Source organism: Pseudophryne corroboree, chromosome 10 (genome assembly GCF_028390025.1).
Source record: "Pseudophryne corroboree isolate aPseCor3 chromosome 10, aPseCor3.hap2, whole genome shotgun sequence".
NCBI lineage: Eukaryota > Metazoa > Chordata > Amphibia > Anura > Myobatrachidae > Pseudophryne > Pseudophryne corroboree.
The window spans coordinates 328,016,136-328,043,953 of NC_086453.1; the positions used below are offsets into that span (position 1 = coordinate 328,016,136).

At 48.8% G+C, this 27,818-nt stretch overlaps 1 protein-coding gene across 4 annotated transcripts in view; it reads right to left on the reverse strand.

The window, feature by feature from the left end:
- The window catches only part of UBE4A (ubiquitination factor E4A), a 103,746-nt gene that overhangs the window by 26,742 nt on the left and 49,186 nt on the right, over positions 1 to 27,818 (reverse strand). Inside the window, exons 1-6 of one of the 4 annotated variants that reach the window (XM_063943586.1) lie at positions 26,627 to 26,848; positions 22,154 to 22,308; positions 19,588 to 19,761; positions 18,497 to 18,609; positions 18,229 to 18,381; positions 17,957 to 18,116 (exon numbers count right to left, since the gene is read on the reverse strand). In XM_063943586.1, coding sequence (XP_063799656.1) covers positions 17,957 to 18,116; positions 18,229 to 18,381; positions 18,497 to 18,609; positions 19,588 to 19,761; positions 22,154 to 22,274 — 721 coding nt within the window. In that variant the 5' untranslated portion in view covers positions 22,275 to 22,308; positions 26,627 to 26,848. Of the gene's footprint in view, positions 1 to 17,956; positions 18,117 to 18,228; positions 18,382 to 18,496; positions 18,610 to 19,587; positions 19,762 to 22,132; positions 22,309 to 26,504; positions 26,572 to 26,626; positions 26,849 to 27,818 lie in introns of those variants that run through there. The other 3 variants (XM_063943583.1, XM_063943585.1, XM_063943584.1) reach the window with 3 other exon arrangements.

The following is a 27,818-nucleotide window of genomic DNA, read 5'->3' on the forward strand; positions in this document are numbered from 1 at the left end:
ACCTAGATGGTATTTGGTACCGGGGACACAGTACCTCAATCAAGTCTCTAGTTGGCTCTGAATTAACGGTGGATACCGGAACCACGTTTCTCACCGCCCAGGCTGCCAAGGCCTGAGTTATCTGCTTTGCAGCAGGATGACTGCTGTGATATTTCATCTTCCTCGCAAAGGACTGTTGGACAGTCAATTGGTTACTGGAAGTAGTACAAGTGGTCTTCCGACTTCCCCTCTGGGATGACGATCGACTCCCAGCAGCTACAACAGCAGCGCCAGCAGCAGTAGGCGTTACACTCAAGGATGCATCGGAGGAATCCCAGGCAGGAGAGGACTCGTCAGACTTGCCAGTGACATGGCCTGCAGGACTATTGGCTTTCCTGGGTAAGGAGGAAATTGACACTGAGGGAGTTGGTGGCGTGGTTTGCAGGAGCTTGGTTACAAGAGGAAGGGATTTAGTGGTCAGTGGACTGCTTCCGCTGTCACCCAAAGTAGTTGAACTTGTCACTGACTTATGATGAATGCGCTGCAGGTGACGTATAAGGGAGGATGTTCCGAGGTGGTTAACGTCATTACCCCTACTTATTACAGCTTGACAAAGGCAACACCCGGCTTGACACCTGTTGTCCGCATTTGTGTTGAAATAATTCCACACCGAAGAGCTGATTTTTTTTGTATTTTGACCAGGCATGTCAATGGCCATATTCGTCCCACGGACAACAGGTGTCTCCCCGGGTGCCTGACTTAAACAAACCACCTCACCATCAGAATCCTCCTGGTCAATTTCCTCCCCAGCGCCAGCAACACCCATATCCTCATCCTGGTGTACTTCAACAGTGACATCTTCAATTTGACTATCAGGAACTGGACTGCGGGTGCTCCTTCCAGCACTTGCAGGGGGCGTGCAAATGGTGGAAGGCGCAAGCTCTTCCCGTCCAGTGTTGGGAAGGTCAGGCATCGCAACCGACACAATTGGACTCTCCTTGGGTATTTGTGATTTAGAAGAACGCACAGTTCTTTGCTGTGCTTTTGCCAGCTTAAGTCTTTTAATTTTTCTAGCGAGAGGATGAGTGCTTCCATCCTCATGTGAAGCTGAACCACTAGCCATGAACATAGGCCAGGGCCTCAGCCGTTCCTTGCCACTCCGTGTCGTAAATGGCATATTGGCAAGTTTACGCTTTTCCTCAGACGCTTTTAATTTTGATTTTTGGGTCATTTTACTGAACTTTTGTTTTTTGGATTTTACATGCTCTCTACTATGACATTGGGCATCGGCCTTGGCAGACGACGTTGATGGCATTTCATCGTCTCGGACATGACTAGTGGCAGCAGCTTCAGCACGAGGTGGAAGTGGATCTTGATCTTTCCCTTTTTTAACCTCCACATTTTTGTTCTCCATTTTTTAATGTGTGGAATTATATGCCAGTATCAATAGCAATGGCCTACTACTATATATACACTGCGCACAACTGAAATGCACCACAGGTATGGATGGATAGTATACTTGACGACACAGAGGTAGGTAGAGCAGTGGCCTTCCGTACTGCTATATATAGTATACTGGTGGTCACTGTGTCAGCAAACTGCAAAATTAAAATGCACCACAGGTATAGAATGTAGATGGATAGTATACTTAATGACGACACAGAGGTAGGTACAGCAGTGGCCTTCCGTACTGCTATATATAGTATACTGGTGGTCACTGTGTCAGCAAACTGCAAAACTAAAATGCACCACAGGTATAGAATGTAGATGGATAGTATACTTAATGACGACACAGAGGTAGGTACAGCAGTGGCCTACTGTACCGTAATGCTATATATTATATACTGGTGGTCACTGGTCAGCAAAACTCTGCACTGTACTCCTCCTATATAATATTATACTGGTGGTCCCCAGTCCCCACAATAAAGCAGCACACTGAGCACAGATATGGAGTGTTTTTCAGGCAGACAACGTATACTGGTGGTCACTGTCAGCAAAACTCTGCACTGTACTCCTGCTATATAATACAGCTGCTCCCCAGTCCCCACAATTAAGCAGTGTGAGCACAGATATATGCAGCACACTGAGCACAGATATGGAGCGTTTTTTTCAGGCAGAGAACGGATAATACTGGTAGTCACTGATCAGCAAAACTCTGCACTGTACTCCTCCTATATTATACAGCTGCTCCCCAGCCCTCCCCACAATTAAGCAATAGTGCACAGCACAATCAAGTTCAACAATAACGGAGAGGACGCCAGCCACGTCCTCTCCCTAACATTTCCAATGCACGAGTGAAAATGGCGGCGACGCGCGGCTGCTTATATAGAATCCGAATCTCGCGAGAATCCGACAGCGGGATGATGACGTTCGGGCGCGCTCGGGTTACCCGAGCCATACGGGAGAATCCGAGTATGGCTCGGACCCGTGTAAAAAGGGTGAAGTTCGGGGGGGGGTTCGGTTTCCGAGAAACCGAACCCGCTCATCACTAGTTCACGGTCATGGTGAAAAATCAGAAAGGGTGACAGACAAGACAAGGCACCCAAGTCTGAAACCCGTCTAGCCAGCTAAAATAAGACCTTAAGCATAAGCCACGCTGGAGCGATTATAAGTAGTATTCCTCCTTCTTGCTTGAACTTCCATATTACCCTGGGCAGGAGCGACACCGGAAAGAACACAGAAGCAGCCGAAAATTCCATGGAATTGCCAGTGCGCCCACAAACGCTGCTCGAGGATCCCTTGTTCTTGCTCCGAAGACCTTGTGATTGTGTCGAGACGCCATCAGGTCTACATCTGGTAGGCCCCACTTCTGGATGAAGGAGCCACTCTCCGGCGTGTACGTCCTGACGACTGAGTAAGTCCGCTTCCCAGTTGAGGACCCCCGGAATGAACACTGCCGATATGGCTGGCAGATGGCGTTCCGCCCATTGAAGAATCTTTGACACTTCCAACATTGCCATGCGACTTTGCGTGCCGCCTTGATGATTTATGTACACCACCGTGGTGGCATTGTCCAACTGTACTTGAACAGGCCTGTTCTGTACCAGAGGCAGTGCAAGTTTCAGAGCATTGAACACTACCCGCAACTCCAGAATATTAATCGGGAAGAGAGATTCCTCCCTGGTCCACCGACCCTGAAGAGAGTGTTGCTCCAACACCGCGCCCCAACCCCGCAGACTGGTATCCGTCGTTAGGAAGACCCAGTTGAAGATCCAAAAGGGACGACCCCTGCTCAATTGTTGGTCCTGTAGCCACCAGCTCAGTGAGGGACGAACCTCCGGAGTCAAGGAGATCATGTGAGATCTGATCCGGTGAGACAGGGCGTCCCACGTGGCAAGGATTAGCGAGAGTGAAATTGAGTGTACTCTACCATGTCGAAAGCAGAGGCCTAGTACTTGCATCACAGAGTGTATAGACACTCGTCTGCGAGACACGAAGCATCTTATCCTGTACTGAAGCTTCAGGACCTTCTCTGGAGACAAGAACAAACGTTGGTTTTGCGTGTCCAGTAATGCCCCCAGGTGCACCATGCCCTGAGCAGGGACCAGTGAGGATTTCTTCCAATTGATGAGACACCCGTGTACTTGCAGGAATTGGACCATCAGTTCCAGATGACGTGTGAGAACCTCTGGTGAGTTCGCCAGGATCAGCAAGTCGTCCAGATACGGCAGGATCCCGATATCTTGCCGACGGAGAATGGCGGTCATGACTGCAATGACCTTGGTGAAGTTCCGAGGAGCTGTAGTCAGTCCAAAGGGCAAGGCTTGGAATTGATAATGTAGGTTGCCAATAGCAAACCGCAGATACTGATGATGTGATATGGCAATAGGTATGTGTAGGTAAGCATCCTGAATGTCCAGGGATACCATATAATCCTTGGGTTCCAAAGCCAGAACAATAGAGCGTAGAGTTTCCATACAGAATTTGGATACCTTCACAAATTTGTTCAAAGATTTGAGGTTGAGAATGGGCCGGCAGAGTAGAAGACACCACAAGACGAGCTACATGCGAGTCCACCGGTGGTGGTGTTTCACAATTCTTACTTAACTCTGCAGAGAGGGGATAACGAGCTAGCATCTTTTTAGACACGGAGAATTTTTCCCCTGGAGACTCCTAGGATTCCTGACGCATGTCAACCAAATAGTCAGAATGTGGCAAAAATAGGATTTTAATACCTACCGGTAAATCCTTTTCTCTTAGTCCGTGGAGGATGCTGGGGATGCTTCAAGAACCATGGGGTATAGACGGGATCCACAGGAGACATGGGCACTTTAAGACTTTAAATGGGTGTGAACTGGCTCCTCCCTCTATGCCCCTCCTCCAGACTCCAGTTATAGGAACTGTGCCCAGGGAGACGGATATTTCGAGGAAAAGGATTTATTTATTTTAAACTAAGGTGAGATATCAACCAGCTCACACCTCAAACACGCCGTACAACATGGCATTCAACAACAACGCATGCAACGGCATGACTAAAATCAGCCACAGACTGACTGAACTCAACACAACATGTGTGTAACCGTAACCAATAACTGCAGATACAGCCCGCATTGGGACGGGCGCCAAGCATCCTCTACGGACTAAGAGAAAAGGATTTACCGGTAGGTATTAAAATCCTATTTTCTCATACATCCTAGAGGTTGCTGGGGATGCTTCAAGAACCATGGGGTTTATACCAAAGCTCTAGAACGGGCGGGAGAGTGCGGATGACTCTGCAGCACTGATTGACCAAACAAGAGGTCCTCCTCAGCCAGGGTATCAAACTTGTAAAAGTTCGCAAAGGTGTTTGAACCCGACCAGGTAGCAGCTCGGCAAAGCTGTAATGCCGAGACCCCTCGGGCAGCCGCCCAGGATGAGCCCACTTTTCTGGTAGAATGGGCTTTCACCGATTTCGGTAAAGGCAATCCTGCCGTAGAATGAGCCTGCTGAATCGTATTACAGATCCAGCGTGCAATAGTCTGCTTGGAAGCAGGAGCCCCAATCTTGTTGGGAGCCCACAGGACAAACCGAGCCTCTGTTTTCCTAATCTGCGCCGTTCTGGCGACATAGATCTTCAAAGCTTCTGGAAGGGAGGCCAATTCTTTCTGAAAGAAAAAATTGATAAGGCCGAAATTTGTACTTTAATAGAGCCTAACTTTAGGCCCGCATCCACACCTGCTTGTAAAAAAATGGAGCAAACGCCCCAGCTGAAATTCCTCCGTAGGAGCCTTCTTGGATTCACACCAAGACACATATTTTCTCCAAATACGGTGGTAATGCTTTGCCGTTACTTCCTTTCTAGCCTGAAGAAGAGTGGGAATGACTTCACTGGGAATACCCTTTCTGGCTAGGATTTGGCGTTCAACCGCCATGCCGTCAAACGCAGCAAGTCCTGATACACGCACGGACCTTGTTGTAACAGGTCCTCCCGTAGAGGAAGTGGCCAGGGATCTTTTATGAGCAACTCCTGAAGATCTGGATACCAGGCCCTCTTTGGCCAGTCTGGAACAATGAGTATCGCCTGCACCCTTGTTCTTCTTATAATCTTTATCACCTTTGGAATGAGTGGAAGAGGAGGGAACACATAGACCGACGGAAACACCAACGGTGTCACTAAGGCGTCCACCGCTATAGCTTGAGAGTCCCTCGACCTGGAACAATATCTCTGAAGTTTCTTGTTGAGGCGGGACGCCATCATGTCTATTTGAGGAATTTCCCAACGACTTGTCACTTCTGCAAAGACCTCTTGATGAAAACCCCACTCTCCTGGATGGAGATCGTGTCTGCTGAGGAAGTCTGCTTCCCAGTTGTCCACTCCTGGAATGAAGACTGCTGACAGAGCGCTTGCATGACTTTCCGCCCAGCGAAGAACTTTCGTGGCCTCGGCCATCGTCACTCTGCTCTTTGTGCACGCCACTGCTGTGATGTTGCCTGACTGAATCAAGACCGGCAGACCGCGAAGAAGATGTTCCGCTTGCAGAATGCCGTTGTAAATGGCCCTTAATTCCAGAATGTTTATGTGCAGACAAGCTTCCCGGCTTGACTATTTTCCCTGAAAGTTTCTCCCCTGTGTGACTGCTCCCCAGCCTCGGAGACTTGCATCTGTGGTCACCAGGATCCAATCCTGAATCCCGAACCTGCGTCCCTCCAGAAGGTGAGAACTGTGCAGCCACCACAGAAGGGAGATCCTGGTCCTGGACGATAGAATTATTTTCCGGTGCATGTCCAGGTGAGACCCGGACGACTGGTCCAACAGGTCCCACTGAAACACTCTGGCATGGAACCTGCCGTACGGAACGGCCTCGTAGGCCGCCACCATCTTCCCCAGCAACAGAGTGCATTGAAGGACTGACACCTTTGCCGGTTTCAGAATCTGTTTTACCATGTTCTGTATTTCCAGAGCCTTTTCCACTGGAAGAAAAACTCTGCAATTCTGTATCCAGAATAATACCCAGGAACGACAGCCGTGTCGTCGGAACCAATTGTGATTTTGGCAAGTTTAGGAGCCAACAATGTTGTTGCAGAATCGTCAGTGAGAGCGCAACATTTTTCAGCAACTGCTCCTTGGATCTCGCCTTTATGAGGAGATTGTCCAAGTATGGGATAATTGTAATTCCCTGCTTGCGCAGGAAAACCATCATTTCCGCCATAACCTTGGTGAAAATCCTTGGTGCTGTGGACAGACCAAACGGCAACGTCTGAAATTGGTAATGACAATCCTGAACCGCAAACCTCAGGTATGCCTGATGTGGAGGATATATGGGGACATGTAAGTAAGCATCCTTTATGTCGACCGACACCATAAACTCCCCCTCCTCCAGACTGGAGATCACTGCTCGGAGAGATTCCATCTTGAATTTGAATTTTTTTCAGAAAGAAATTGAGGGATTTTAGGTTCAGAATCGGTCCAACTGAGCCATCCGGCTTCGGAACCACGAAAAGACTCGAATAAAAACCCTCCCCCCGTTGTGACGGGGGTACCGTAACAATGACTTGATTTTGACACAGCTTTAGTATTGCCGCGCATACCACCTCCCTTTCTAGATGAGAAGCTGGCAAGGCCGATTTGAAAAATCGGTGAGGGGGCACGTCTTGAAACTCTAATTTGTACCCTTGGGTTACTATTTCCACTATCTAAGGATCCAGGTCCGAGCGCACCCAGACCTGACTGAAGAGTTTGAGACGTACCCCCACCGGTGCGGACTCCCACAGAGGAGCCCCAGCGTCATGCGGTGGATTTGGTAGAAGCCGAAGAGGACTTCTGCTCTTGGGAACCTGCCACAGCCTGTGACCTATTTCCCAGTCCTCTTCCTCTCGCAGCAAGGAAGGAGGACCCTCGTCCTTTTTTGAATTTATTGGGCCGAAAGGACTGCATCTGATAGTGGGGCATTTTCTTTTGTTGTGCAGGAACATAAGGTAAAAATGACGACTTACCTGCTGTAGCCGTAGATACCAGGTCAGTGAGGCCGTCACCAAACAAGACACTACCATTAAACGGTAGAGACTCCACCACCTTCTTAGAGTCGGCATCAGCATTCCATTGATGAATCCACAATGCTCTCCTAGCTGAGACTGCCATGGCATTGGCCCTTGATCCCAAAAGGCCAATATCCCTTACAGCTTCTCTTAAATATGCTGCAGCGTCCCTGATATGACCCAGAGTCAAAAGCACACTATCCCTGTCTAGGGTATCTACCTCAGATGACAAGTTATCTGCCCACTTTTCAATAGCGCTACTCACCCATGCCGAAGCAACGGCAGGCCTGAGTAGCGAACCCGTAGTGACATAAATGGATTTCAGTGTATTTTCCTGCTTACGATCCGCAGGATCCTTTAGGGCTGCCGTGTCAGGGGACGGAAGCGCCACCTTTTTGGATAGACGTGATAGAGCTTTATCCACCGTGGGGGTTGACTCCCACTTTTCCCTGTCCCCAAAAGGAAAGGGATATGCCACTGGAATTCTTTTGGGAACCTGTGCCTTCTTGTCAGGATTTTCCCAAGCCTTTTCAAAGAGAGCGTTCAGTTCATGAGAGGGAGGAAACGTTACCTCAGGTTTCTTTCCTTTATACATACAGACCCTAGTATCAGGAACAGCAGGGTCCTCTGTTATATGTAACACTTCTTTTATCGCCACAATCATGTACTGAATGCTCTTGGGCAGTTTAGGATTTAACCTGGCATCACTATAGTCGACACTGGAATCAGAGACCGTGTCGGTATCTGTATCTGTTAACTGAGCAAATGCACATTTCTGTGACCCCGAAGGGGTCTGAGCTTGTGACAATGCCTCATCCATGGATTTCCTCCATGTCTGGCTTTTAGACTCAGATTTATCCAATCTCTTTGTCAACCGAGTCACATTAGCATTCAAAACACTCAACATATTTACCCAATCAGCCGTCGGCGGTGCCGACACGGTCACTCCCCACAGCCTTTTCTGTTCCCACTCCAGCCTTCTCCTGAGAAGAGCACTCAGCCTCAGACATGTCGACACACACACGTACCGACACCCTCAACCACACTGGGGCTATAGGAGACAGACCCACAACAAAGCCTGTTAGAGAAACACAGAGGGAGTTCTGCCAGCTCACAACCCAGCGCCTATCCCGGTTCTGAAGCGAGTAAAAAACTGCCCAGACCTGCTAACGTTTTTACATTACAATAATTAGCACCAAATTTCTTGTGCCCCCCCGTTTTGCACCCTGTTACTTGTACAGCAGTGTGGGAGGCCAGGCTCAGCGTTCTCTGCAGCTTCTGTGAAGAGAAAATGGCGCTGGTCAGAGCCGTGAGGGATAAGCCACGCCCCCATCATGGCGCGCTTCAGTCCCGCTTATTTTCATATTTATTATACTGGCGGGGGTCTGTAATTAGTACCCAGCACGTTATACACTTTTGCCAGTGGCTACAATGAGGATTAATGCTGCCCAGGGCGCCCCCCCTGCGCCCTGCACCCTGCAGTGCCGTTCTGAAAGTGGGAGCATGGCGCGCAGCCTTCTGATCTTCTTAATACTCACCCGGCTTCTATCTTCTGGCTCTGCAAGGGAGGTGATGGCGCGGCTCCGGGAACGAGCAGCTAGGCGTACCAAGTGATCGGACCCTGGAGCTAATGGTGTCCAGTAGCCTAAGAACTAGAGCCTTTGAACTCAGAGAAGTAGGTCTGCTTCTCTCCCCTCAGTCCCACGATGCAGGGAGTCTGTAGCCAGCAGGTCTCCCTGAAAATAATAAACCTAACAAAGTCTTTTTCTGAGAAACTCTGGAGAGCTCCTCAGTGTGCATCTAGTCTCACTGGGCACATAATCTAACTGGAGTCTGGAGGAGGGGCATAGAGGGAGGAGCCAGTTCACACCCATTTAAAGTCTTAAAGTGCCCATGTCTCCTGCGGATCCCGTCTATACCCCATGGTTCTTGAAGCATCCCCAGCATCCTCTAGGACGTATGAGAAACTAACTTAGTAACCTTCTGACGTTTAAACTTATCAGGTTTCTTAGACGTATCTGGAGGATCACTTTCATCCTCAATCTGAAGAATCAGTTTGATAGCCTCCAATAGGTCAGGAACATCAACCTGCGTTTTACATTCCTCATCAGAAGCGTCTGCACCAGTGTCTGATGTGTCAGTATATACCCCATCTTCATCGGATGAAGTATCCGAATCATGAGTGGATTGTGAGGAAGAAATGGCCCGTTTAGATGACACTTTGGTCCTAGGAGGGTGAGGGTTAGGCTTTTGTTTATCCAAAGACTGATTTAATTGCTGTAACTGAATAGACAGAGTATCCGCCCATGGCGGATTAACCACAGGGACAATATGTGGCTGTAATGGCACAGGAGGTCCCACAGCGGGCGTAAGTCTTGTTACTAGCGTAGTCAGTACATTAGAAAAAGCAGCCCAAGGTGGGTCTTGGTGTCCCACCGGTGCTGCAGACTGACTGAGGGGTACGGAACCCCCGTTACCTGGACCACAGCTGAAATATTTACCTCAGATAATTCTGCGGCGTCAGCACTGCATGATGCAGGATCAGCCATGGATCTCCCGCCCTGTGTAGCAGACATTATACGGAAACGTAGCCTTAGGGCGTAACAGTACAATATAGCCAGACACAGTACCTGACAAAAAAACCTGTGGAGTGTGACTGCCAATGCAGAACACAGACAGAGGATTATATAACCCAGACGCATTTAGCCCCCACAGGGTACAGAATATAGTGATAGCAAGACGTGATACATGGAATGGAAACCACACGGCAGCTATAGGCACACCAGTCACATGTATAATGTAGAAATTATGACACACAACAATAAGACTGCACTGGACTAGCAATACTACATATAGATATGTATGTATACAGATATAACAATGCACAGTGAACACTGGATGTCTATCACAGAATACTTGTACTAAATATTCTTGTAGTTATGCACTTGTTCTTAACCAACACTGTCTAAATGACATGTAGAATACTTAAGTGTCCTGTAAATGCACAGCGCTGATGAGACAGGTGGCTATACAGAGGAAACAGTGCCCAGCAGTCCCAGAATCAGCGCAGCTCTGTGTAATGGCGCCCAAACGCTGACAGGGAGAGAGAGAGATGCAGCTCCAGGGCGGGAACATCTGCTGTAGATGGCGCCTGGGGGAGGGGCTACAGGTCAGCTCCTTATCCCTTCTGCTGGACTTCACCACCGGGTACTATGGAGCCTATAATAAACGGATTTTAGTAAATCCTACCTGTGCTACTTGCCCTGGTGGATATAGTGGGGTCCCTGCACGGCCACAGTGTCCACTCCAGCGGCACGGTCCGTCTCCTAGGACAGCGTCCGGATCGAGATTTCGGCAGGACCCACCTGGGGGCCCCTCTTTCCTCCTCCCTGTAAGTGCGGCCACGCGATCCAGGAGAGCAGCAGCGGTGATGTGTGCCTGATGAGACCGGAGTGCCTCCGCTGTAAGTACCCAGCAACCAGGGCGCGGGAGTATACAGCGCCGCTGGGGGAGGTGAAGGAGCCGCAGCACGATATGTCAGCATGACATATAGCACCAAGTGCCTATGCTGCAGCCCCTGAAGTCTTCTTTCTTGTCAGAAAAGCTCTTTTCAGGGCTGCCTAACGCAGCCCTCCCTGTTAGCTGCCTGCACTGCAGGCACCAACTTACAAACTGAGCTCCAGTACCTATATAGAGGAGGCGGGGATATAGAGGAGGCGGTGCAGTGCATCTTGGGAACAGTCAAAGCTTTAGCCTGTTGGTGCTTCAGATCAAGATCCAACTCTACACCCCAATGTTATTCCCTGTGGAATTCCAGTGTACCCTGCTGCAGAAAATCCTTTTCTCGTAGTCCATAAGGGATATTGGGGGAAACTAGTACGATGGGGTATAGACGGGGTCCAAAGGAGCTAGGGCACCTTAAATTTCTTCAACTGGGTGTGCTGGCTCCCCCCCTCTATGCACCCTCCCACAGGCAGTTATAGGTAAAAACGTGCCCGAAGGAGAAAGGACATATATGAGAGAAGGAACATGATAACAAAGGGTGGTGAGATTTACACACCAGCAAGAACAACCAGCAACAGCTGAACAGATGACCATACAACAAGAACCTGCAGAAAAGTCCATGCACCGAGGCGGGCGCCCAATATCCCTTATGGACTACAAGAAAAGGATTTATTGGTAGGTATTAAAATCCTATTTTCTCTAGCATCCATAAGGGATATTGGGGGAAACTAGAACGATGGGGACGTCCCAAAGCTTCCATAACGGGTGGGAACGTGTGGAGACTGCTGAAGCACCCCCTGCCCAAACTGGGTATCCTCTTAGGCCAGGGTATCAAATTTGTAGAACGTCACAAAAGTGTTCTTCCCCAACCAGGTAGCAGCTCGGCATAGTTGCAAGGCCGAGACTCCACGGGCAGCCGCCCAGGAAGACACCACTGATCTAGTAGAGTGGGCCTTTAGAGACCTAGGAACAGGTAAGGCTGCCGACACATAGGTCTGTTGAATCGTAAGCCTAATTTAATGAGCAATGGCCTGCTTTGAAGCAGGGCAACCCTTCTTCTGCGCATCATAGAGCATAAACAAGGAATCAGTCTTTCTGACCCGAGCTGTACGCTTGACATAGATCTTCAAGGCACGCACGGCATTCAATGCCTTCGGAGGATGATGAAACGCGGAGACAACCTTTGGCAGGAACTGCTGTCTAATACGGACTTTTACACGATAAGGCCCCCAATTCTGAAACACGGTGAGCAGAAGCCAGGGCCAGTGACATCACCGTCTTCCACGTGAGGTACTTGTCTTCTATCATCCTCAGAGGTTCAAACCAGAAGGACTGTAGAAATTTCAACACTACATCAAAATCCCAGGGTACTGTAGGCGACACAAAAGGTGTTTTTATGTGGAGTACCCCTTGCAAGAAGGTCTGAACTTTAGGCAACACTGCCATATTCTATTGGAAGAAAACGGAGAGGGCTGAGATCTGGACATTAATGGAACCCAGACGTAAGCCCTTATCCACACCAGCCTGCAGGAAACATCCCAAGTGAAACACTGCAGGCGGATACGTGCGTTCCTCGCACTAAGAGGACATATCTCCTCCAGATATGATGATAGTGTTTTGACGTCACAGGTTTCCTGGCCTGAATCATGGTCACAATGACCTTTGTGGAAAAGCTCGTGAGCTAGGATGTTCCACTCAACCTCCATGCCGTCAAACTAACGGTCCTTGTTGAAGGAGATCTCTTCTTAGTGGTAGAGGCCAAGGGTCTTTGACGGACATGTCTGAAGATCCGCGTACCACGTCCTCCCGAGGCCAATCAGGAACAATCAGAATTGCTTGGACACCCAGATGCCTGATTCGCTTTAGAACCCTTGGGAGCAATGGAATCGGAGAAAATAGGTAGACCAGCCGGTGCGTCCACTGCCCTCGCCTGAGGGTCCCTGGTTTGTGAGCAGTACCAGGGAAGCTTCTTGTTGTGCCGAGAAGCCATCATGTCTATTTGTGGGCAACCCCACCGGTCGATGATCTGTTGGAACACCAGATGGTGGAGCCCCCACTCCCCCAGGTGGAGATCGTGACGACTCAGGAAGTCCGCCTCCCAGTTGTCCACACCCGGAATGAAGATTGCGGACATTGCTCTTGCATTTCTTTCCGCCCAGAGGAGTATTTTTGACACATCTCGCATGCAGGATCTGCTTTTTGTCCCTCCTTGACGATTGATATATGCCACTACCGTGGCGTTGTCCGACTGTACCTGGATCGCGTGATCCCTGAGCAGAGAAAAAGCCTGAAGCAGAGCATTGCAGATCGCCCGAAGTTCCAGAATGTTGATCGGAAGGAGGGCCTCGTGGGCTGACCACCTGCCCTGGAACTGCGTCCCTTGGGTGACAGCTCCCCATCCCCGTAGACTTGCATCCGTCGTGAGGAGGCTCCAATCCTGAATCCTGAAACTCCGGCCCTCCAGGAGATTGGAGAACTGTAGCCATGACAGGAGGGAAATCCTGGCCTGAGGTGACAGCTGAATCATCCGGTGCATCTGGGGATGCGATCCGGACCACTTGCTCAGGAGACCCAATTGAAATGTTCTGGCATGGAACCTCACGTACTGGATCGCCTCGTATGAGGCAACCATTTTTCCCAGCAATCTTATGCAAAGATGGATGGACACTTGAGTAGGCCGGAGCACCATGTGGACCATCTCCTGAAGTGTTTTCGCCTTGTCCTCTGGCAGAAACACTTTCCGGGCCACAAAATCCAGCAAAATCCCCAGGAACAGAAGCCTCCGAGTTGGCTCCAGGTGGGACTTCTGCAAGTTGAGGATCCACCTATGGTCCGAAAGAAGATGGATGGTGCGGTTGATATGGAGCAACAAAAGCTCCCTGGATTGTGCAGTTATCAGAAGATCGTCCAGATAAGGGACCACATTGACCTCCTGGACCCGGAGTTGAAACATCATCACCACCATCACCTTTGTGAATACCCTCGGGGCTGTGGACAGACCGAAGGGTAGTGCCTGGAATTGGAAGAGATTGTCCAGGAGGGCAAACCGCAGGTACGCCTGATGAGGCGGCCAAATCGGAATATGAAGATATCAAAGAGACCATAAATTCCTGTTCTTCCAGGCCCGCAATCACTGCTCGCAGGGACTCCATCTTGAACTTGAACACCTTCAATAAGGATTCAAGGATTTGAGATTCAAAATGGGTCTGGCCGAACCGTCCAGTTTCGTCGGCACCACAAACAGGTTAGAGTAAAACCCTGTGCCACGTTGCGATATTGGTACTGGTACAATGACACGGGACTGAATCAACTTTCGGATTGCCTGTTGCAATGTAACTTGCATATCCTTCAAAGCTGGTAAGCTTGATTTGATAAATCGTTGAGGGGGAGTACTGTCGAACTCCAGCCTGTAGCCCTGAGAAATGAGATCTCTGACCTAGGCATCCTGGCAGGAGGTCTCCCAGACGCGGCTGAAGTGGCGCAGTCGAGCTCCCACCTCGAGGTGGGTGGGCACCATCATGCTGAGGCCTTAGTGGAAGCAGAACCGGTGGACTGTTCCTGAGAACTGGTGCTTGCAGGTTTTCTGGACTTACCTCTGGTGCCTCTAGCCACATTGGGGGCACCTCTAGCCTTAGAACGAAATCTGTATGACCGAAAGGACTAGACAGACGGCCCCGGATAGGAGCGTCTCGCTGGCAGGGCCCCAGAGGGGAGAAACGTGGATTTCCCAGCCGTATCTTCGGAAATCCAGGTATCCAATTCAACCCCAAAAAGCCATTACCCTGAAAAGGTGAGGGATTCCACACTACGTTTGTATTCTGCGTCCGCAATCCACCGACGCAACCACAAGGCCCTGCGCGCTGACACTGCCATGGCAGAAGTCTGAGCATTAATGTTCCCCATCTCCTTGAGAGAATCACAGAGGACACGGGAAGTTTCCTGAATGTGCTTCAGGAGGGTTACCATAGTAACTAAGGGCATATCTCCCGAGAGGCCCTCCTGAATTTGAGTGGCCCAGGAATGAATAGCATGGGTCATCCAGCAACTCGTAATGACCGGTCTTTGCGATATACCCGCTGCTGTGTATATAGATTTTAGGGTAGTCTCGATCTTCCTATCCCCAGGATCCTTCATGGTAAAGGAGCCCGGGGCGGGTAGCACTGCATTTTTAGACAGGCGAGACACTGAGACATCCACCCCAGGGGGTTCCTCCCAAAATTTTCTACCTTCACGAGCAAATGGGAAAGTGCGCAAAAACTTTTTGGACACTTGGAATTTTTTGTCTGGATGTTTCCAGGCCTGCTTAAATAGGTCATCTACTCTGTAGAGTCAGGGAAAGTGACATTAGGCTTGTTTTGTACAAAGAAAAATGACAGCTGTGATGCAGCGTCCTCTAGAGGGAGCTGTAACATATCCCTTATAGCCAAAATGAGGGGTTCAATATCCTGAGCAGCAACGGGATCCCCACTAACGGGGTCCAGGTCATCCCCATCATCCTGTACATCATCATCATCTGTATCAGATAGAATAGCACGTAAACCACGCTTCTGGGGACCTGCATGAGAGAGGGGGGGCTGTGCATTAGCCCTAGCGGCTTGTTGTAGTAACCGAGTCTTCTGCACATTAGCAGTGAGCTGGGATGACATAGCTGACATAATAGTTTTTAGAGACCCTAACCAGTGGGGCTCTGGACAATCTCCCCCAGCGCCTTCACTGATTTGTGAAGATTGACTGCATTGTTCACAGGAAACAGAGTCATTAGAATCTAGTGTGACATACACTGCACAGTTTGTGTTTACCCATGTTTCACAGTAAGCACAATAACATGCACATACACACAGACAGTTATAATGCAAGCCTGCCCTACTGTATGTGAGAGGAGACACACAGAGAGGACACCAGAACACCCTGAGCTGCACTGCCCCAGTGAGGCTATCAGCTCCCTATTATACAGTAAACACTAACAAATATTGGGGGTCATTCCGAGTTGTTCGCTCGTTTTTTTTTTCCGCAACGGAGCGATTAGTCGCTAATGCGCAATGTCCGCAGTGCGACTGCGCCAAGTAAATTTGCTATGCAGTTAGGTATTTTACTCACGGCATTACGAGGTTTTTTCTTCGTTCTGGTGATCGTAATGTGATTGACAGGAAGCGGGTGTTTCTGGGTGGAAACTGGCCGTTTTATGGGAGTGTGTGAAAAAACGCTACCGTTTCTGGGAAAAACGCGGGAGTGTCTGGAGAAACGGGGGAGTGTCTGGAGAAACGGGGGAGTGTCTGGAGAAACGGGGGAGTGTCTGGAGAAACGGGGGAGTGTCTGGAGAAACGGGGGAGTGTCTGGAGAAACGGGGGAGTGTCTGGAGAAACGGGGGAGTGTCTGGAGAAACGGGGGAGTGTCTGGAGAAACGGGGGAGTGTCTGGAGAAACGGGGGAGTGTCTGGAGAAACGGGGGAGTGTCTGGAGAAACGGGGGAGTGTCTGGAGAAACGGGGGAGTGTCTGGAGAAACGGGGGAGTGTCTGGGCGAACGCTGGGTGTGTTTGTGACGTCAAACCAGGAACGAAACTGACTGAACTGATCGCAGATGCCGAGTAAGTCTGGAGCTACTCAGAAACTGCTAAGAAGTGTCTATTCGCAATTCTGCTAATCTTTCGTTCGCAATTTTACTATGCTAAGATTCACTCCCAGTAGGCGGCGGCTTAGCGTGTGCAAAGCTGCTAAAAGCAGCTTGCGAGCGAACAACTCGGAATGACCCCCATTGTCCTAGATAGGATCAGGATAGTGTACAATAGTGGCTCTCCCCCTTTTGCTACACCCTGTACCAGATATCCAGCATGTCTGAGGACCAGGAAGTGCTGTCTGTGCTGCAGTAAGCGGAGGAAGGTGCCAAAACGCCTCAGGTCCCGTTCTAAGGTAGCTCCGCCCCCTCCTATGGCGCCGGAGTTACATACATAGATTATACTCGCAAAAGTCTCCTTTTAAGCTTAAAACATCACACAAGTGCTAGTCAAGCCCTTTTGTACCAATTCTACACGGGGAATCTTAGCGGGACCCCCCCGGGAGGGTCCCGTACGTTGCGCCCGTGGTCAGCCGCACTTTGGACCAGGGACCCCCCCTAGTGGGGCCCCCGGTTTGTACTCACCACCGATGTCACCTTCAGGCAGCGTTAGGGGTGTGTGGCGTGCTGCGGCTGTGACAGCCGAGGCGCAGTGCCCCACTGAACAACCAACCATCACGACAGTGGTCCTGCAGCAGCTGGGAAGCGCCTCTGCACCTCGTAAGGCCGGTGACCCCCCCCCCCCCCCCCTTAACTCCCACGGTTGCCCATACAGCATACCGGGGGAAAAAATAAAAGATTTAAAAGAAATTGAAAAAAAAAAAACTATCTGGAGCTGCAGATATATGCATCCTCTCCTGAGGGCACTTTTTCTAAACTGCCAGTGGGAGGGGGCATAGAGGGGAGGGGCCAGCACACCCAGTTGAAGAAATTTAAAGTGCAGCAGCTCCTTTGGACCCCGTCTATACCCCATCGTACTAGTTTCCCCCCAATATCCCTTATGGATGCTATAGAAATGTATAAAGGATTTTTATTTACTCTCAAAGCTGGGGCTCTATAAATTTCTAGAACACAATAGCACAGCAATTAATCATTGCATATAGTATAGTACAGTCCCTGCGGACTCCTGGAATGCAGCTTGCGGATCCCAGTGTGCAAATTCAGGGTCCCAGGACAAGCAAAACAAGAAGCACCGTGACCCCTCTGTGAGTACTTGCCAAGGGAAAAGACAGCGTCCAAATTATCCTGGATCTCATTTTCAACATTCAGAACTTTTACCTATGGAATTATCCATTTGGATTATGACAAATAACATACACAAAAGATTGCAAACAATGCGCGTGCTGCAAAAGAAAGAACTTATCCTCTACCTATCCTGCCGAAGCGTGGCAAGACAAGATACACATAGCTATGTAGCCATTACGCCCTTTAAGCTTAGCCTGTCGTACAAAAGAACACAGCACTCACATGCTCCCCGGAGTCCCTCAAGCATAAGGTCCACCACCTGAGCTGGGACATCCTGCCCCTGATAGATCTCGGGGGTAAGCAGCACCGTACGTGTGTTAGAGACGGTTAATGTTTTGCAGCGCACTGCATATGGCAGCAGATTCTCTGGCACTTTAGTGACCTGCAGAGACAAAGTCATGTCTTCGTGTTACAGGTTACAAGGTGAAAGGGCAAAGGTGGCACACCACGGTGAGGAGGAGAAGATGTTGCTCCTAGCACAGATGGATTCTCACCTCTTTCATGGCTCTCTGGAAACAGGAAAACAGGAACGGGATGATGTGCTCCTCTCCCGCATCTCTCTCTGCAGACAGATTAGGGACTCCGGAGGACGTCATGTAGATCAGATATTTCCCAGGTTCAGGGAGAAGAAGCCGCGTGAATACGGCCTGAAAGAGAGTGAGAGAGAGTTGTAACATGTTGAAAATCTCTGCTCTAGGGGCTTACTGTAACAACCTCACCCCTCCTACTGGGCATAACACCTGTATACTCCACTGAGTGTACCTGTTCCACATTATCCATGTCCAACCAGTCCTGCCCATCAAGCTCTGAACCCATCTCCTCCAGGTACACACAACGCAGAGGTATGCCATTCTCGCTCTTCTGGCTGGGGTCACCTGCGATATGAAAACACAGAGCCGTGTCTTGCTAGCAACAGCATTGCCCTTTTAAATATCTGGCATAAACACCATCAGAAGCACCGTGGCTTTGTGCACAAATTCCTTAGAGATGAAACAAAGGGGGAGATTCAAATGTTTGAAAAGTCGGTTGGGTGTCTGTTTTTTCATGTCTATTCGATAGGAAAAAACAGACACCCAACCGACTTTTCAAATATTTGAATCTCCCCCAAAGGGTGGTATTTAAACAATATATCCCGCCCAATCTCCTTTCTAAAGTGATCCCCGTTATCGCGCATATCGCACCCATAGTAATCAGGTTTAGCTGTGTAAAGGCTTAGGGCGACTCGCTACCCTAGGGGTAGCGAGCTGAAATTATGATACCACGCCCTCCAGCAGAAACAGAACAGGTGTGGAAGGGGGTGAAAAGAATTGAATACCGCCCAATGACTGCTGTCATGGTTACTCCAGTGGCCAAAACGTAACTCCCCTAATTTAAGCTTTAACAGGAACACACAGGTGGATAAAAGAAAATAGTTTTGTTAAAGTATATAAAAAAAAAAAAAGAACTGTAGCTGCTGCTATTTCTTCACTGAATACAGTGAAATGAGGCCATGTTTTTTCCTCTTTGTGCTGAACATTTAAGTGGCTGATAGAGGTAATTACAGTGAGAAACTGTAGCTTCAACGCTCAGCCAAAAGGTAAGTTCTTCAATTCCGGGAAGTCTGACATAACCAAACAAAAGAAAACCTTTAATAATACTATTTAAAGCAAATGATCAATAAATACCCAAGTATGACAGGTAGCAGTGCTTGTACTTATTTTTATTATAGCACTCTTCAAATATAATAGAAGGGATTGAGATACAAACAAATGCACTGCGGCTATTTTGAAGATTGGTTTAAAAAAAACAAAAAAAACCTATAAAAACAAAAAAACGAAAATACGTCTATTCAGCATTGAGCCTGTCGTACTCACTGTTGTCCAACGTGATCAGAAAGATTCGCTGAATCATGTGGTTAATGTTCAGCTGCTCACAGATCTCCTGCTGAGAGCGAAACGAGCGACTTATTTCAGCCACAGAGTCATCGCAGTCGTCCAGGCTTTCCGAAACGCTGTTGTCGGAATCATCCTGACTCTCCCCTGCATCGTCTATGGAGGTGGAGAGAAACTTTACTGACCAATACAAAAACCTCAGCCCCACCAACTAAGCAATTCTATTAGGGCTGTCTGCAGTAAACAGAGAGTAGAATTAGAGCGGTGTATCGTGTATATTCCTGAGAAACATGCAATCCGGTTACAGCATTATCTGTTTCCTAGATTTATCCAGTGCTTAAAGTGGTCAGAGGTGGTGGAACTCACCCCCGCCCTAAAAGGATTGTGCGCGCCGTAAAAGAATGGCCGTGGTCTCAAAAAACAAAGGGGCGTGGTCACCCAATAGTATCCTCAATTTCAATTATGTAGAGCTGCCCCCAGTACAAATGCCCCCTGTAGAAGCTGCCCCCAGTACAGATGCCCCCTGTAGAAGCTGCCCCCAGTAGTTATGCCCCCTGTAGAAGCTGCCCCCCGTACAGATGCCCCCTAAAGTTATGCCCCCAGTAAAAGCTGCCCCCTGTAGTTATGCCCCCTGTGGTTCTGCCCCCAGTAGTTACGCCCCCCAATACAGATGCCCCCTGTAGTTATGCCCCCAGTAGAAGCTGCCCCTAGTACAGATGCCCCCTAAAGTTATGCCCCCAGTAAAAACTGCCCCCTGTAGTTATGCCCTCAGTACAGATGCCCCCTGTAGTTCTGCCCCCAGTAGTTATGCCCTCAGGACAGATGCCCCCTGTAGTTATGCCCCTATTAGAGCTGCCACCAGTAGAGGCTGCCACCACCCCCGGAAAAAAAAACACACAATACTCACCAGTCCCGCTCCTGCTTCCAGACTGCTGACCTCTGCCTGGCGCCCGCTCATAGCACCGCAAAGCCACACACAGCGGAAACCGGAGCTGGCTGCCGCTGAGGGGAAGGTGCCGGCGCCCGCTGGTAAAACAACCTCAGCGGGCGCCCGGCATCCCCATGCGGCGCACATTCTGGGTTAGTTGAGCCGGAGGAGGCGGAACTGCGTTCCGTCTCCAATTGGAACCGATAGAACGCAGTTCCGCCCCGTTCCGGCTCACTTTAACCTCTGGATTTATCTATGCAGTATATATTGCTGTATCATTTTCACCAAACATTTATTGAGTGACACACGATTGACTGACATGAAGGCCTGTGCTTCTGCAAACAAACTGCGCTGTCTTACATCAGTCATCATTAGAATCTGCACCAGCCCCACGCTAGAAGAGATCTGTAATAAGCAGGCTTTCCTACCCTGTATGCATGACTCAGAATTGCATGGAGCTTTAGAAGCACGTCCGAACATGATCATGACACTCCCACAAGTCAGGGCAATTTGTTGTGATTGCACTGTCATCGTTAGTCATCAGTTCCCACCATGCTCTGCCTAATTTCACAGAAAGATAGATCCGGCCAAGTTCCATCTAACTCAGAATAGTAAAGTCATACGCAAAAATGCGTAAATTTGCAGTTTAGAAATGCGCTGTATGCACAAACTCGCCGTTTGCATCCGTGCACAGAGATCCAATCCAATTCAGAATCAGCCCCTATTTCTCTATGTATGGTGTAATGTATGCCAGGAGGGAATTAAATTCAGCATAATGTGCTGCTGCGATGTTCAGCTGTACAATGAGGGTAATTCAGAGTTGATTGTAGCAGCAAATTTGTTAGCAGTTGGGCAAAACCATGTGCACTGCAGAGGGGGCAGATATAACATGTGCAGAGAGAGTTAGATTTGGGTGGGGTGTGTTCAAACTGAAATCTAAATTGCAGTGTAAAAATTATAGCAGCCAATATTTACCTTGCACAGAAACAATATAACCCACCCAAATCTAACTCTCTCTGCACATGTTACATCTGCTCCACCTGCAGTGCACATGGGGGGGGTCATTCCAACCCGTTCGCACGCTGCGGCGCGAACGGGTCGGTTCTGCGCTTGAGCGGCAGACGCAATGTGCAGTCGCGACGGCAGTCGCTGGGCAACGACGCCGGGAACGAAGAAAGCGGTCGCAGCGCGGACCGAAAGAAGATTAACAGGCGGATCGGGGCGTCTACTCACCGTTTTCCAGGCATGGAGATCCGAATGCAGGCGTGTCCAGGCGTTTGGAGAGCGGATGTCTGACGTCAATTCCGGGACCTTCATCGCTGGATCCATCGCACAGGGTAAGTAACTGCAGGGCTGATCTTTTACACAAAACTTTTTTAGCATAGCAGAACTGCACAAGCGATCGCAGCCTTGCTATGCTAAAATACACTCCCCCATAGGCGGCGTCTAGTTGATCGCACCAGCAGCAAAAAGTTGCTACGTGCGATCAACTCGGAATGACCCCCATAATCCCACTTAATATAGTAGCCAAACATTTTCCATTGTACCTCAACAGTACCAAAAGCACCATGTGGCCCTCACACTTAATGGAATTCTCACCTATTATACTATTACAGTTACCTCTCTGCTGTCGGACCTGCTCCTTCTGCCCTGCAACAAATTGCCGGGCTTCTGCAAGAGACCCGAAGAGTGCAGCAAAAGGATTTGCCGATATGCTGTTGTTGTTCTCCTGATCCGTCATTTTACTCAGCTGCCAGTTCCATGTAATTCCTTATCTGCCGAGATGTAAGACAAGCAGAGATAAAGTAAAGCACTGTCTTTACATTATTACATATACAGAAGTTCCACATGTAAAACCGTCCTAATGTCCCTTCCCTTTCATGATTCCTTGAAACTACAATCAACTTTTGCAAGGGGAATATTTGGCTCAAAACAGAGCAATAGATTTTCTGAATGGTGTGGGTATATAGGTGTGTGTTCCTTAAGCTGTAGGAAGTTGGACGGTAATATGACCTGTTCACTTTCCTGCGCTGCAGTAGATTTTGCTGCCTTTCGGCACAACTTTGTGTACTTCTAGGGGTAAATTTATTAAGTTTCTATAAATGAAAAGTGGTGATTCTAGCTCTGACTTCTATATTGTGTCCTAGAAACTAACAGACAAAATTTGATCAGTTGCTATGGACAACAACACTACTTTAATTTTTAGAGGCTTTAGTAACTCTACCCCCCTAGTTTGGGACGGCATCTGCGAGCGATGCCGAGCGAAACAAAAACTGGACAACTTGGTGCTTGGTTATTTCACACAGTAGTACACCTGCGTTAGATCACTTTAATGTCGAGTGGCTTGACTTGTCCTCTGCAGCTTGGGTCTGGCCACTGAAAGAATGAGCTCTAACTTGTAGTGAAGTGAAAGCTTCTCATTACACTGCTCAACGTATACCAAGACCTGCACCACGAGTGGCGCAAAATGCATCCCACTAAGAGGGATAGTATGAGGCCAAAGTATTTGTATAAAATTTGCAGCGAACCATAGCAACTAATCTGACAGTTGCTTCCATTTTGGAATCTGACAGATGAAAGTTTGGTGCACATTTTAGTACATGTTAAAGTATTCTGTATCCATAACATATGCAATATTAAGGGTCAAATTTGAGGTGAAGGGGAGAATGCAAGTATCTCACCCGGCCAAATTCATGTGACACTCACTACACTTTACTGCTAAGGGAGCTTGCTCAAAAGTGTTTGCTACCCCATAGCGTAGCTAACACTTCTGGGCAAAAAGGTGCGCGATCAGTCGGGCGCAGGAGGCGAATCAGGCTGCCGTTGCCAGCATTTAAATATTGCAGCAATGCCAATTTGCCCCCTTTGTTGGCAATTGAATTCCCCCAAAGTGTTGTCAGCTCACTCACATTTCCAAATATTGAGTCTTATTTCTGTTATTACAAAGAGCATTTATATTCAAATGAGATAACACATTGTATATAAGGGACAGCATTTAATAGTTTGCCAATTCCATCAGTGTAGCAAAATAAAGTAAAAAGGTGCTAGCACTGGTAAGGACACGCTGTATATATACACACCATGCAACGCAGGCACGCTGTATATATACACACCATGTAACGCAGGCACGCTGTATCTACACCATGCAACGCAGGCACGCTGTATATATACACACCATGCAACGCAGGCACGCTGTATATATACACACCATGTAACGCAGGCACGCTGTATCTACACCATGCAACGCAGGCACGCTGTATATATACACACCATGCAACGCAGGCACGCTGTATCTACACCATGCAACGCAGGCACACTGTATATATACACACCATGCAACGCAGGCACGCTGTATATAAACACACCATGCAACGCAGGCACGCTGTATATATACACACCATGCAACGCAGGCACGCTGTATCTACACCATGCAACGCAGGCACGCTGTATATATACACACCATGCAATGCAGGCACGCTGTATGTACACCATGCAACGCAGGCACGCTGTATATATACACACCATGCAACGCAGGCACGCTGTATCTACACCATGCAACGCAGGCACGCTGTATATATACACACCATGCAACGCAGGCACACTGTATATATACACACCATGCAACGCAGGCACACTGTATATATACACACCATGCAACGCAGGCACGCTGTATGTACACCATGCAACGCAGGCACGCTGTATATATACACACCATGCAACGCAGGCACACTGTATCTACACCATGCAACGCAGGCACGCTGTATATATACACACCATGCAACGCAGGCACACTGTATATATACACACCATGCAACGCAGGCACGCTGTATGTACACCATGCAACGCAGGCACGCTGTATATATACACACCAAGCAACGCAGGCACACTGTATGTACACCATGCAACGCAGGGACGCTGTATACATACACACCATGCAACGCAGGCACACTGTATATATACACACCATGCAACGCAGGCACACTGTATATATACACACCATGCAACGCAGGCACACTGTATATATACACACCATGCAACGCAGGCACACTGTATATATACACACCATGCAACGCAGGCACACTGAATATAAACACACCATGCAATGCAGGCACACTGTATATATACACACCATGCAACGCAGGCACACTGTATATAAACACACCATGCAACGCAGGCACACTGTATATATACACACCATGCAACACAGGCACACTGTATATATACACACCATGCAACGCAGGCACGCTGTATATATACACACCATGCAACACAGGCACTCTGTATGTACACCATGCAACGCAGGCACACTGTATATATACACACCATGCAATGCAGGCACACTGTATATATACACACCATGCAATGCAGGCACGCTGTATGTACACCATGCAACGCAGGCACACTGTATATATACACACCATGCAATGCAGGCACGCTGTATGTACACCATGCAACGCAGGCACACTGTATATATACACACCATGCAACGCAGGAACGCTGTATGTACACCATGCAACGCAGGCACACTGTATATATACACACCATGCAACGCAGGAACGCTGTATGTACACCATGCAACGCAGGCACACTGTATATATACACACCATGCAATGCAGGCACGCTGTATGTACACCATGCAATGCAGGCACACTGTATATATACACACCATGCAATGCAGGAACGCTGTATGTACACCATGCAACGCAGGAACGCTGTATGTATACCATGCAACGCAGGCACACTGTATATATACACACCATGCAACAGAGGGACACTGTATATATACACACACCATGCAATGCAGGCACGCTGTTTATATATACACCATGCAATGCAGGCACGCTGTATGTATACCATGCAACACAGGCACACTGTATATATACACACCATGCAATGCAGGCACGCTGCATGTACACCATGCAACACAGGCACACCGTATATACACACACACCATGCAACGCAGGCACGCTGTTTATATATACACCATGCAACGCAGGCACGCTGTATGTATACCATGCAATGCAGGCACACTGTATATATACACACCATGCAATGCAGGCACGCTGTATGTACACCATGCAATGCAGACACGCTGTTTATATATACACCATGCAATGCAGGCACACTGTATATATACACACCATGCAATGCAGGCACGCTGTATGTACACCATGCAACGCAGGAACACTGTATGTATACCATGCAACGCAGGCACACTGTATATATATATACACACCATGCAACAGAGGGACACTGTATATATACACACACACCATGCAATGCAGGCACGCTGTATGTACACCATGCAACACAGGCACACCGTATATATACACACCATACAATGCAGGCACGCTGTATGCACACCATGCAACACAGGCACACTGTATATATACACACCATGCAACGCAGGAACGCTGTATGTATACCATGCAACGCAGGCACACTGTATATATATATACACACCATGCAACAGAGGGACACTGTATATATACACACACACCATGCAATGCAGGCACGCTGTATGTACACCATGCAACACAGGCACACCGTATATATACACACCATACAATGCAGGCACGCTGTATGCACACCATGCAACACAGGCACACCGTATATATACACACCATGCAATGCAGGCACGCTGCATGTACACCATGCAACACAGGCACACCGTATATACACACACCATGCAACGCAGGCACGCTGTTTATATATACACCATGCAACGCAGGCACGCTGTATGTATACCATGCAATGCAGGCACACTGTATATATACACACCATGCAATGCAGGCACGCTGTATGTACACCATGCAACGCAGGCACGCTGTATATATACGTACAACGCAGTTATACTGTATCACCAGGCAGGCAAGCAGAGCTTAGAAAGCAGAATGAGCTCTACCACCATAACACCATATGCCCTGTGTCGTGCTGTGATTGGGCAGGATGTGTATGTGTGAGGGAATACCTGTGTGTGGGTCTGTGTGCATCCCCCTGGTAATGACAGCTACAGATAAATATAAATATATATATATAATGCTAGGAACACACACTACACGAGTAAACACCTCCTCAGATTCTCTGACTCACCGTTTCCACCTTCCTGACACTTCCGCTTCCGCCCTCACATCTGGGCTCAGCGGAAACGCCCACCCACCGGGGATGGAGCCGCCGGAGTGACTGGAGGAGGAGCAGCTGTCAGAGGTGAGGCGCGAGGTGCGCCGAGGCCACGCCCCCCTGGTGGTGGTTGTACGACTCGTACTGGGAGGCCCACCCTCCGCCGCCGGGCTTGCTGATACTACTAGAGTCGCGCAGTGCGAGGCTCCGCCTCCAGCAGGAGCACGTGGCTTCGTGTCAGGTGATGCCCGTGTTTACCTGTCACTGCTGCTTTGGTTACTGCTGCAGCGACATCGTGCGGGGACTGTGGGAACTGCAGCTGCAGTCTTGTCACCGTTGTCATTTAGTACCGTAGCGTTGTATTTGGCTGCAAAATGTGCGCTGTGCCACAGCCTGCAGCAGCCAGTGTTGATAATGTGGTAATCTACAGCAAAGTCAAAGGTTGCACTAGCTGCTGTGGTTCAGTGTCAGGGTTACATCTAAATGCACTGTCAGCAATGTGACACCAGTGTCATGTAATGTGTGGGCTTGCTACAATGTACTCTGATAATGTTGGAGGGTATATAAACACTATTGTCAAATATATTTTGTGAATATATATAGCTAATGCCATCACACACACATTAGCACACCACGATACAGGTGCAGCGTAGTGCCCACCCTGGGTCAGCTTCAGGTCTGCCAGCACCCTGGGCAGGACATTTTGGAGCCCCCACATTCAGCTCTATGCATAATTAATACTTTTATTATTCAAAGTTTTATTATTGAAAACTATGCACATTGGTCTTACAGGGAAAAAAGCACACACACATTGGCCCTGATAGGAAAAAATAAACACATTGGTCCCCACAGGCAAAAACCCAATCATATTGGCCCCCCACGGCCAATATATTGGCCCCCCACAGCAGGTAGAAGCAGCGCAGTGGGTGGTCAGTCTCAAGTGGCAGTAGGTACCACCACACCGTAGCCGGTGACAGGATCAGGCTGGGCTGCTTCACCTTGGCCCTGTTGTGGCCACTCTGGAGAAATCTTCAGGGTGGGGACTGCAGGGACTCCATAACAGTTGTGTTACCAGTTATATCCAGTATCAGTTTCGTCTTAAAGTCACAGCCGCAGTATTCTTCAGTTTCATCTTAAAGAGACAGCCGCAGTATTCTTCATTCTC